This window comes from Mastigoproctus giganteus, chromosome 5 (genome assembly GCF_048544385.1).
Source record: "Mastigoproctus giganteus isolate SK-2022 chromosome 5, ASM4854438v1, whole genome shotgun sequence".
NCBI lineage: Eukaryota > Metazoa > Arthropoda > Arachnida > Uropygi > Thelyphonidae > Mastigoproctus > Mastigoproctus giganteus.
In genome coordinates, this window is record NC_143579.1 from 37,411,438 (window position 1) to 37,424,266 (window position 12,829).

Sequence of the window (12,829 nt, forward strand, 5' to 3'; positions counted from 1 at the left end):
AGTTAATTGATTTCTCCATTACTTTAGAAAAAGTAGAAGTAATTGCAATGGGACGATAATTGGATGGGAGGGATTTGTCACACTTTTTAGGAACTGGCTGGATATGAGCAAATTTTCAATCAGAAGGAAAAACACCTTTGGAATAAGAAAGTGAAAAAAGGCGGCAAAGAATAGGAGTAAGTTCAGGAGCACAGGTTTTGAGAACAAGTGGAGAAATACCATCAGGACCTGGAGCTTTCTTAGCATCAAGATTCATCAAAATCCTTCTGATATCCTTTTGACGGAAGACCACAGGAGGCATTGAATGGAGTGTGTTGGGAATGGTGGGAGGTGTTTTACCAAGATCATTAATACATGAGCTCGAAGAAAAATGGGATGCTAGCAGGTCAGCTTTATCCTTGGCTGAAGTGATAACAGAACCACCTGGTTTGGACAGAGGTGGGAGCAGAGATGGGCAACAGTTGCGGCCAATAGCTTTGGCAAGAGACCAGAATGCTCGGCTACCATTAGGGCAAGAAGCAAGTTTTCTACTCTTAGCCTGTTCAAACTCTAGTTTGGACTGATTAATAACTGCTTTACAATTGTTGCGAGCTTTGGTGTAGGCAGAAAATGAAACTGAAGAATTAGAAACAAGCCAATTACGATATGCAACATTCTTCTCTTGGACAGCCTTAGTACATTTATTGGAAAACCAAGGCTTAGATAAAGGATGAGATTTTAAAGTGGAGTGTGGGATAAAGGATTCCATTCCTGCAAGAATAATTTCACTGACACGATCTGAGCAAACGTTGACATCAGAAGTTTTGAAAGAGTAATCCGACCAAGGAAAAGAAGAAAAGAAGTCTCGCAGCTCACCCCATTTTGCATTCTTGTAATGCCAAACAACACGAGGTTGGGAATAGCCATGAGATAAAGGTTCCATTGGAGAAGAGACAATCACCAAGTTGTGATCTGAAGTGCCTAAAGGACCTCTCACTTTGACCGTGTACCTAGAAGGGTTGTTTGTGAGAAAAAGATCAAGCGTATTGGCTGAATGATTAGGATTGTCTGGTATTCTTGTAGGTAAATGAACAATCTGTGCTAGGTCATTAGTAATTGCAAAAGCCTCAGCATCTCGACCTGCTGGGTCGGTGTGACTAGAAAACGGAAGCCAGCTGGAGTTGTGAACGTTAAAATCACCAAGGAAAATTACCTCACTGTTAGGAAAGCTGGACTGGAGAAAGTCAAGTTGCAAAGAGAGGAAGTCAAAGAGCTCCAAGTGATTAGTAGAGTTGGGAGAACGGTAGAGACAACAGATGAATTTGACACAATGAGGTAGAAAGATTTGAAGCCAGAGAAGATCAAAGAGAGGAGATTCCAAATTGCCAAGTCTCTGACAGGGAATATCAGAACGGACATATGCACAAGTACCACCTTTGAGGCGAAAGGAATCATACAGCGAAGTACATGGGGTTTGGCAGACTGCAGGTGGAAATGGACATAGTTGAGATTAGAATTGAGACCACGTATATTTGTGAAATGAATTAGGAAGTCCTTGGGAGGTTTAGATCTTTTCGCAGATAAGGTTGCTCTATTAGTTTGGTAATTAATGGTGTATTCAATAGTAAGAAAAAGTGGGTGGGACATGCTGTATGAAGTAATGAAATTTTTGGATATGGCGTACATGTGGTAAGAATATACCCAGATTCTTGACATAACGTGGCCTCAACAATGCTCCCCGCATACACACTACTCGCACTCCCTCCAGTCACTATCTGGCAGAGTCGAGGTAGCAAGATTACACACTAGCTGATCCGGAAGCCTCCTAGAGAGTTACCAACAGGTACGGTCCGGTGTACTAACTAGCGGCCGGCCTGCGAACACCGTTTTAGAGCTGTACCCTCGAAATGTAAGGAATATTGGATCTCGCCACGATGTTCATCATAACCTCAAAAGTCTTCAATCATACTGCATGATGGAAGAGATAGGGAAGGGTTGACCGGAACTTCTGGAACAACCTTCCTTCATACGTATTTCCTGAAAATTACAGTCTACAGAAGTTCAAGTCTAACATCAACAAATATCTTCTTTTGCTTCTCAACCTGCAACCCAAGCATGGTACTAAGTACTATAGGTTCTAATACCTCTTGTGTTTGGGGTTTTCATAAAAAAAAAACAAAAAACTGGAAGCTGTTAAGTTTGAATTTAATTCATATTTGAGTTGCTATTTCCACTTGAACAATTTTTAACATCTTCTCCTTACCCTTTTATTTTTTTAAATTGAATATTTAACTGTAAAAGAACCATAGTTTCCAAGCATCTCATGGGATTTGCTAAATACAGATCAAGCTGCTTGACACAAGAATTCAGCCATCTTCTAGGGAATACAAACTAATTTGGCTAATTGATTTAATTACTAGAAGCAGATTCAATGATACATTTCTAACATATGTCATATACTGAGTTAAAGAATTAATCTATGTAACTGGAATAATAGATTCAATTTGGTTTTAGTTGCTCCTATGGCAGTATAAACCGCCAAAACAACAACTACCACCATCACCAAATACAGAGTCTGACAGTAAATGGATGTTTTCTCAATGGCTTTTATTTATATACTCTTAATCATTTTTGTTTATCTTCTATATCTTGCATGACAGATTCCAAGAGCCTTTTTTTATCTTCATTTCTTGTGCAGTGAAAAATCCTAAACTCACTACAAGAATGAATTTGAGTTTCTTCAGAATAAGCACCATGACAACTAAGGCCATCAGCATACAGTGTTGGTAAATCATGTGTATTTTATGGTTGGTTTGCATGGAAGTGATGAAAAATCTATGCAACCCTTGCCTGAGAATGTCATTACCAAACAGCTGGATAGAAGAAACACACCTTCAACAATATATATGTTGACTGTAGTAGAGCATTTGGCATGGTCCCCCACAAATGGAACAACTTGTGATTATAGACAAGATCTTAGGTGAATCAAAGGTTGGTTGAATCAATGGAGACAGAGGGTAGTTACAAATGGACTTAATTTCTTCAGTGTGGACCAGTCATGTGGAGTCCCCTTAGAGACACGAGCAGGAATGGCTTTTCTCTTGTTAAAAATTTATTTTTCTACATGTTTATTGTGTTTTTAACATCAATCCTACACACAAAATATGGCATTCTAAATATATTTGTGCAGTTTTAAATCATTTAATTTAAACATATGAAAATAAAAACAAGTCAGTTGCCAAAATTTGCATAAGATCATAGCAGGCTGATGAACAGAGATTTAAATATGCTATTGAGAAAAGTAGGAACTATAACAATTCTAATTTTTTATTATTATTAATTGATAAGCATATGTGCATGCATGCATACATAAATACCTGTTTATATCTGCGATAGTAGCTTTGGATTAAAATAGCAGCAGCCTTTTCCTTTTCCTGTTCCTCCTGCCGTTTCCGACCCTTATATGATCTGTATGCTTTCTGAATAATTTTTGCAGCTTCGTACAGTTCTCGTTGTTCTTTATCTATAGATAAGATAAAATTAACATATGCATGATAGCATACAACAAATAAGTGTATACTATCCTGCATGTATTAGTAAGTATACTAATTGATTATGCTAAAATAAGTTTATATTTATAAATGTAACTATACAACTACAATGGAATCTATAAAATCTATAAAACAGGTTCATAATAATAATAATAATAACTGTGTCAAAGCGATTGCACTCAGTGAAATACATTTCATGCAATTGAGAAAATATAACAGAGAAAACGAAGAGAATTTCAATCTATCAAAAGATGATTTATTTGCCCTCAACTATAAACTAAGATTTGTAGACAAGCATTCCATTTTGATTTGTAGACAAGCATTCCATTTCATTATACCAAGTATCCACTTGTAACCAGCTTTCTCCCTTATTTCTACAGTGAGTATTTCAAAAGTGGTTAAAGTTTTTTTTTATTCCAAAATTCTTTTTTTTTTTTCTAAACACAGCAAGCACTGTTATGTGAGAAGAATTTTAATATCTTTAAGAATTTTCATATATATTCACACAAAAATATAAAGTAACAAAAAAAGTGATTTCTATTAAGAAAATGTTTCTTAGAAAAATTTTTTCTTAATAGAAATTTTTCTTTAATTTTCTATTTTACTATAATTTTTCTTATAAAGACTACTGTATTCCATTATAATGCTCATCACTTTGATTATTTATCCCTCATCCCAACTCCACAATCTTTTAATTTCATTCTCTTTTTGAATTTTTATTTTTCATCTTATTCCATGCTGTCTCCCCACTTCTATTTTTCAATTTTTATATTTTCATTTCCATAATCCCTACCTCCATCCCACACTACATTCACCTCTCACTGCGAAGTATAAATTTAAAATAACATACCTACATGAACTAGACCAGCAAACTGCATAATGAGAGTATTCAACACGAAAAAATGAATTATAAATACATAGTAGTTTTGTCAATCAAAATAACGACTCTATGAAAAAGCCTACTCATTTTTTTAATTCAATATCTAAGATCATGTGTACTCACATTCTCACTGTGCTCTTGCAAAACAACCTACAGTTATGGGATTATGCCTGCACAATGAACATACATGTTGGAGGTATCCACTGTTTTAAGACTTTTTACCATCAGATACACAAAGTGGCAGATTCAGGGTAGGGGCATGTACCCCACCATTGTTTTTCTGAGAATATACACCAATTGTTTAAATTCCCTTTAGCTACAAATTTTTTTTTCATTGTTAACATAGGATTTTATCTATTTTTGCATTGTGGTTCAGCTATTTTTAACTGACTACATTTGGTGGTGGTAGTAGTAGTAGTAAAAAAGGCCTACGTGCTCTGGATTCATTACGAAAATTTTATTTTGTTTCTCAGAGAATCTGAAGAAGGCTGCCTCCCAGCCGAAAGCTTATTAATTGTAATTCTAGTTTAGTTTGCTCTGAGAAACAAAATAAAATTTTTTAGTAGTAGTGGCATGTGATGCAAGAAAGCAAAGCAAGTGTATGAGCATATGCAGCATCAGCCAAAAAAAAAAAAAAAAAAAATCACACCATCCCCTCCAAATGCCTGTCCAGTTCCTCCTTAAATTTATTCAACCTATTAACTTCCACAATGACAGATGGAAGTTTGTTCCAGCAATTAACCACCCGCTGGCTAAAGGCAAATTTCCGCACATCTATTCTACATCTGTCCTTTATTAATTTGAATTTATGCCCCCTTAGGTTCATAATCTGAACAAGTGGAAGGATCCCATCAGAATTCAGCGTGCTGAACCCATTCAAGGCCTTATACACCTCAATCAGATCACCGCGCAGGTGCCTAGTCTCCAGCCTCTTCGGAACTTAAGCCTCTCTTGGTAAGAGGATCCCTTCATTCCCCTCACAAATCTTGTTGCCCTTCTCTGTACATGCTCAAGCAAATCTACATCCTTCCTAAAATGAGGCCTCCTAACCTGTACGCATTAGTCAAGGAGTGGCCTGACCATTGTCTTATACAAAGGGACAATCACCTTCTTTTCCCTGCTAGCAAAATTCCTATATATCATTAACAAAACTCCATGACCTGCCCTGGCAGCCTGTCTGCATTGCTCAGAAAACTTCATATCTGACTGCACAATTATTCCAAGGTCTTTTTCATTTTCTACCACCTTATACCACCTTAAGTGTAGTACCACACAGTTGGTACGTTTCTCTGGTTACTTCTACCCATATGCAGTACTTTGCATTTGTCAAGGTTAAACTTCAGTTGCCACTTCTTAGCCCATCTGCCCAAATTTTCTAGATCCTGTTGCAGTAGCGCACTGCCATTACTGTCATTAACAACCCTGCCAACCTTTGTATCATCTGCAAACTTCAACATTAAGCCTGATATACCTTCATCAATATCATTGACAAATATACAAAACAACAGTGGACCCAACACCGAACCCTGTAGGACTCCACTAATAACATTAGTCCACGAAGAGCAGCACCCATTGATTACCACCCTCTGTCTTCTCCCACTTAACCATCCTTTTATCCATTGTAGCAACTTACCCTTAATACCATTCTGCTCCAATTTGTACAATAGTCTTCCATGCGCAACAGTGTCAAAAGCTTTCCTGAAATCCAAATATATGATATCAAAATTATTTTTTGCATCCAGTTCCTTTGTAACCACATCATAATATCCTATCAAATTTGTCAGCATTAGCATTAGTAGAGGCATTTGATGCAAGAAAGCAAGCTTATGCAGCATCAGCCAAAAAAAAAAAAAAAAATACCCACTTCCACTTCACTCCTCTGTTCGTTCAAAATACCTGTCCAGCTGAGCCTTAAACTTATTTAGGCTATCAATCTCCACGACAAGGGATGGAAGTCTGTTCCACCAACCAACCACCCGCTGGCTAAAGGCAAATATCCGCACGTCTATCCTACATCTGTTTTTCCTCAATTTGAATTTATGCCCTTTCAGGTGATTATTCTGAGCTAGAGGAAGAATCCCATCAGCATTGAGCATGCTCAAACCATTCAAGGTTTTATACTCCTCTATCAGATCACCTCGCTGGTGCCTAGTCTCCAGACACTGTAATTTGCAAAACTTAAGCCTTTCTTCGTAAGAGCACCCCTTTGTTCCATTCACTAATCTTGTTGCCCTTCTCTGTACTCGTTCCAGCAGCTCTACATCCTTCTTGAAATGAGGCCTCCAGACCTGTACACAGTACTCTAAGTGTGGCCTGACCATTGCCTTATACAAGGGAATAATCACCTCCTTATCCCTGCTGGAAAAATTCCTGTATATCATTGACAATACTCCATGAGCTACTCTTGCAGCCCGTCTGCACTGTGCACTGCTCAGAGAACTTCATATCTGCCTGCACAACTACCCCCAAGTCCCTTTCATTCTCTACCACTGTCAGTGTGGTGCCTCCGTAGCCAGGTGGGAAAGAGCAGCAGTGCGTAGCACACGCTTCTTGATTAGACCGGGGTTCGAGCCCATCACCACCAAATACGGAGGATGCGGAAAGGTTAAGGAATGACCACCGCATATCCTGGAGCAATATGGCCTTAGTTGCTAATGCTCCTAAAAACCAAAACAACAACAACAACAACTGTCAGTGTAGTACCACAGAGTTGATACGTTGCTCTGGGGTTGCTGTTTCCCATGTGTAGTACTTTACATTTGTCAATGTTAAACTTTATTTGCCACCTCTCAGCCCATCTGCTCTACCTTTCCAGATCCTGTTGCAGCAGCATAGTGTCAGTAGTGTCCTTGACAACCCTGCCAACCTTTGTATCATCTGAAAACTTGGACATTAAGCTTGATATACCATCATCAATATTATTTATAAATACAGAAAACAATAATGGACCCAACACTGAGCCCTGAGGGACTCCACTAATAACATTAGTCCACGATGAGCAGTGTCCATTGATTACCACTCTCTGTCTTCTCCCCCTCGACCACCCCTTTATCCATTGCAGCAATTTGCCTCCAATGTCACACTGCTCCAATTTGTGTAGCAGTCTTCCATGTGCAACAGTATCAAAAGCCTTTCTAAGATCCAAGTATATAATATCAAAGTTATTCCCTGCATCCAGTTCTTTTGTGACTGCATCATAGAATCCAATCAAATTGGTCAGACAAAACTTTCCCTTAACAAACCCATGCTGTGTCTGAATTATTGCTGCAGTCTTGTCTAGATGATCCTGCAATGCATCTTTAACCAGTGACTCCATTATTTTACCCGGAACAGAAGTTAAACTAACTGGTCTGTAATTACTCGTCACCCTTCGATCCCGCCTTTGTGAATTGGGGATACATTTGCACATCTCCAGTCCGTGGGAAACTCCCGAGTCCAAGGATGCTCTCATAATTATGGCTAAGGGTTTGCTTAGTTGCTTTGCTGCCTCCTTTAATATAACTGGATAGATCCCATCCACCCCAGATGCTTTTCTTATGTTTAACTTCAACAATTTCTCCTCCACTTTGCTCTCAGTTATTACAAAATCATTACGTATCTTGCTACAATTTGATAACCTTCTGCCATTTTCAAACCTTTATAATTCCTCATGTGTGAATGTAGATACAAAATACTCATTCAGTTTGTTTGCTATCTGAGCAGGATCATCAACAGTCGAACCATTGATGTCAAGTGGACCAATCAGATTCATCCCCTTCCTTTTAGAGTTTATATAAGTAAAGAAATCCTTGCTGTTTTTCTTAGCATCTTTTGCCAAGGATTTCTCGTAATCTGCCTTCGCCTGCCTAACCTCCTTTGTGACCTGATTACAGACTAGCTTATATCTGCCATAGGCTTCTGAGTTGCTTGATAATTTATATGCATCCCATGCATTTTTTTTCTCTGTTACGAATCTCATTAGTTCATTAGATAACCATTTAGGCCTAAACCTTGAACAATATTTCTTAATAGGTATGAAACTTTTAATAGCATCCATGATTAATTCCTTGAATGCTTCCCACTTAGAATTTACTGTTGGTAACATCGTCAGTTGATCCCACTGTACAGAATTTAAACTTTCTGAGACCACTGTACTCACCTTTAAGGAAGCAAAAACCCTTTCCTTTACCCCTGATGGTAATTAAATCTTTAAGTAAATCCCACATCAGTACACTGTGATCACTGCCACCTAGTGGTTCCTTTATCTGCAAATTCTTAATACACAAATGATCACTGCTGATAACCAGATCAAGGGTATTTCTCTCTCTGGTTGCCTCTCGAACATGCTGCTGCAGAAAACAATCATCCAATAAATCCACAAAAGTCTGACTAGTGTGTGAGTGACCAACCCACAAGTTCCAGTCAATATCTGGGAAGTTAAAATCCCCCATTATAAGGGCATTCTGATTTACTAGCCCACTCTATTTCTCTGTACAATTGTTCATTGTACTCATTCGAGTCATTAGGCCCATAACACACTCCTACTTTATTTTTGCTTTCGTGGTGCTTATGTCACACCAAACTGACTCACTGTTCATCTATATCAACTGGGTGCACTTCTTTTGATTTTATGTTTTTCTTAATTAACAGCATAACACCTCCTCCCTTTCTATCCTGTCTATCCTTTCTGTACACGTTGTACTCCCCAAATTCTAGTTCTGCATTCCTTATATCTGGGTGACACCATGTCTCTGCTATCCCAACAATATCCACCTTTGATGTCTTGACCAACACTTCAAATTCATCAAATTTATTTACTATACTTCTAGCATTGGTATACATGCAAGCATACATGCTCCTATTCCTATTCACCCTAACATATCCCATATACCCACCTATTTCACGATGGCTGCCATCCGTCCCTGAAACTCCCAACACCCCTCGCTCCAGGTCACTACTTATTCTAATAGAAGTTGTGCAAGAATCACCTTCACTTCTGCCTGTGGCTACTGTTAAACTGTAACACTGATGCTAATGTGATTGCCATTCTAGTCTGAGGCATCATGCAGTTTGGTCAGCTAGTTGCTGAAATTGGGATAAGCTATGGATCAGTGGAGAGCTGTTTGTTTGTTTTGGTGTTTATTGGCACGCTGACAACGGATATCATTGTGCGCCAGTTCATTTGTTATAATATCCTGAAAGAGGCCTCTGAGGTCGGGAAAACTCATATCTAGGAAATAAACTCATACACCGACCATTGAACAAAATTTACTGTGACTAAAATTTTTACAAATAGTATAAAAATATAATATAAAACAAATTATTTACTATAAACTAATGACTGTACATTACGGAATACTAAAAACTGTAATAAAAGATTGTTTACAATAAAATAAGCTAAAATATAAATTTAAAAGCGCTAAAAACCTGGAGCTTTCGAGAGCATCAGCTCTCTTCTTCAACAGTAATATAACTTTCTGCAACATCTCCTTAAATAGCAGGTTCACGGTACTTCCACACATGGTATTTCTCCACGTGGTTCAATCGGCACGTGGTCAGAACCGGAAGCGGAAATGTCTCGGGTACGTGGCAAAGAAAATCGTTCATCCGAATTTAATAGAATTGTTTCAAAAATAGGATGAATATGCATGCCTCTATCTCTATTCATGGTATTCTTACTGGATGAACCAATCCGTAAACCCTCGAGCCATTTACGCTTCCAGTATCCGTGTGCATGATCCAAAATAATAGCGTCCTCCAGGGAGATTTGATGCTGCTTCTCCCAGAAATGCTCGGCCACGGCAGACTTACTGTAATCAGCGGTTCTTATGGCATTTAAATGTTCCCCCAGGCGATCCCTAAGCCGTCGTTTTGTTTCCCCCACATAAAACACTCCGCACAATCCGGGCATTCTATTCTATAAATAACTCCACTGTCTTTGACCTGAGACACAGCTGTGCACAGCCTCCGCCTAGGAAGCTGTACACAGCGTGACACACTGTGTACAGTTTTTTGTTCAATGGTCGGTGTATGAGTTTATTTCCTAGATATGTTATAATATGTTCTCTGTATATAAATCTTGTTCGAATGTAACAAGGTTAAATATTTCTGTGGTATCATAATATTATTTACAGCAGATGGTATACGTTGATTGTTTGTATGAATCTAAAAATATCTGATACGTGTTCCTTGTCACTAAAAGATCTTTAAAGGTGATGTTTTGGTTTCCTTTATTTAATGATGAAAAAATTTGTCGATCGTTTTCATACGTTGGATAGTATTGCATACTTGGCATCTTGGGGTTCTTCTGCATGTAATAGATAACCATTTGTGAAATGCGTATGTCCTATCTGCAATCTAGTCAGAACAATTTATTCTCTCCTTGATTTTGTTATGCTCGTTTTCCAGTGCTCAACTTTTGGTTTTATTTAATATAATTTATTCCATGTTTGTTTTTGCCAGAGTTCTTGCCATTGGGTTAGACAGCGATTTTTAATGATTGGCTTGTAGTCCTTATGTGGAACTGCGAAATATTGTTCTTGAAGGTTAGTGGTTGATTTTGCAATTCTGACCGCTTCTTCATTTCCTTTTATCCCTCTGTGTCCTGGTATCCAACAGAAAAGTATCTCTTGTTTTTTTATTTGTGAAGCCTGTTAGTAGCTGTTTTTTTTTTTTTTTTTTTTGATTTGGTAGTTGTTGGCGCGTCGGCTTCTATGGCCATATTGCACCAGCCAAGGTTTTTGCAGTACTTTGATCCAAGCCCGAGGCGGGAATCGAACCCGCGACCTTGGGTTGCCGGGCAGGTACTTTACCCACTCGGCTAGCCCGGTCGGCATTAGTAACTGTTTAATTTGCCAGAGTACTGGATGGGTTATATTGCTTGTGTTTTGTATGGCTTCGATTACACTTAATGAATCAGAGTATATTACTGTTCTCAAGTGGTAGGTGGTTCTGAAATGCTCCAGGGCTATCTGAACTGCTACTAATTCCACAGCGTAGACACTGCATTCTTATGGGAGTTGGTGTGACAGTGTAACGTCTGGGACTGCTGATGCTCCTACACATGGTTCTCTGATTTTGATCCATCTTTATATATTGGTATGTGATTGGGATATTGCATTCTACGTGCTGCATGCAGTTGTTGAAAGTTGCTGTCTGGTAAAGTATTTTTATTCCAGTTTTGTGTGAAGAGTTCATAAGCTGTGGGATGGTTTATCTATGGTGGAATTATATGTCCTTCTAGGTTTGCAACATTATCTATTTTGAGATCATGTGTTATCACTAGCTCCTGTAGTCTTATGCCTAGAGGCCGGTTTGCTCTTTTGCAGTTCCTATATATGTTTTCCCATTTTGGTGAGAATAAAGTTGTCCAAGTTGGATGTTCTCTTATGGGTCCTATCCTGTAAGCATACAGCGGTGCCAACTGTTGTCTCCTCAGAAACAGTGGTAATTCATTAGCTTCCATATAGAGACTGTATGTAGGGAATGTGCGGAAAGCTCCAGTTGCTATTCGTAAAGCACTATGGTGAATCGGATCTAACCATTTGAGGGCGCTCGTTTTTTCCGATATATAAACCGGTGCTCCATAATCTATTTTTGACCTTACTAGTGCTTTGTACAGGTTGAGCAGGGTATAACGGTCTGCCCCCCCAAGATGCTGTTGTTAAGACTTTAAAAATATTAAGTTGTTTCATATATTTTATTTGTAGTTGTTTTATATGTTTTACAAAGGTCAACTTGTCTAGAATGAAGCCAAGAAATTTTACACTTTGTTTAACTGGTATTATGTTACCTTGCAATGTTAGTTCAGTTTCAGGGTGCAACTTTTGTTTTCTACAGAAATGCATGCGGACTGTTTTTTGTTTTGATATTCTAAACCCGTTTTTCTGGGCCCAATGACTGATGTTGTTAATTGCGCATTGTAGTTGTCTTTCTGTTGTTCCCATGTTCTGTGCTTGATACGAAATACTGAAGTCATCTACATATAGTGCATATGACACTGTGGGTGGTAGTTGTTTTGTGATGCTATTTATTTTTATGGAGAATAGTATGGCACTCAGGACTGACCCTTGGGGAACTCCTTGTTTATATGATTTTGACATTTTCTTTTGTATTCTAATTTGAAATGTTCTATTTTTCATGAAATTTTGGATGAATAGTGGTAAATGTCCTCTGAGTCCTGCATCGTGGATGTCTTGTAATATTCTGTGTCTCCATGCTGTGTCATAGGCCTTTTCTATATCAAAAAATACAGCAACCATATGCTTTGAGGTTATAAATGCATCTCTTATATCTGCTTCTATTCATACAAGGTGATCTAATGTGGATCGATTATGTATAAACCAACACTGCATACTGGTGAACCAGTTAGTTGTCTCAAAATACCAGACTAATCTTTTGTTGATTATCTTCTCTAGCACTTTGTTTAAGCAGCTAGTGA

The 12,829-nt window shown here is 38.2% G+C and overlaps 1 protein-coding gene across 9 annotated transcripts in view; it reads right to left on the reverse strand.

Moving 5' to 3' along the window:
• LOC150085310 (calmodulin-binding transcription activator 2-like) overlaps positions 1-12,829 on the reverse strand; it is a 736,406-nt gene that overhangs the window by 38,939 nt on the left and 684,638 nt on the right. For all 9 annotated transcript variants that reach the window (XM_090373990.1, XM_090373988.1, XM_090373984.1 and 6 more), the window contains one exon: positions 3,357-3,502. In XM_090373990.1, the coding sequence (XP_090230116.1) occupies positions 3,357-3,502 (146 nt within the window). The remainder of the gene's footprint in view (positions 1-3,356; positions 3,503-12,829) is intronic.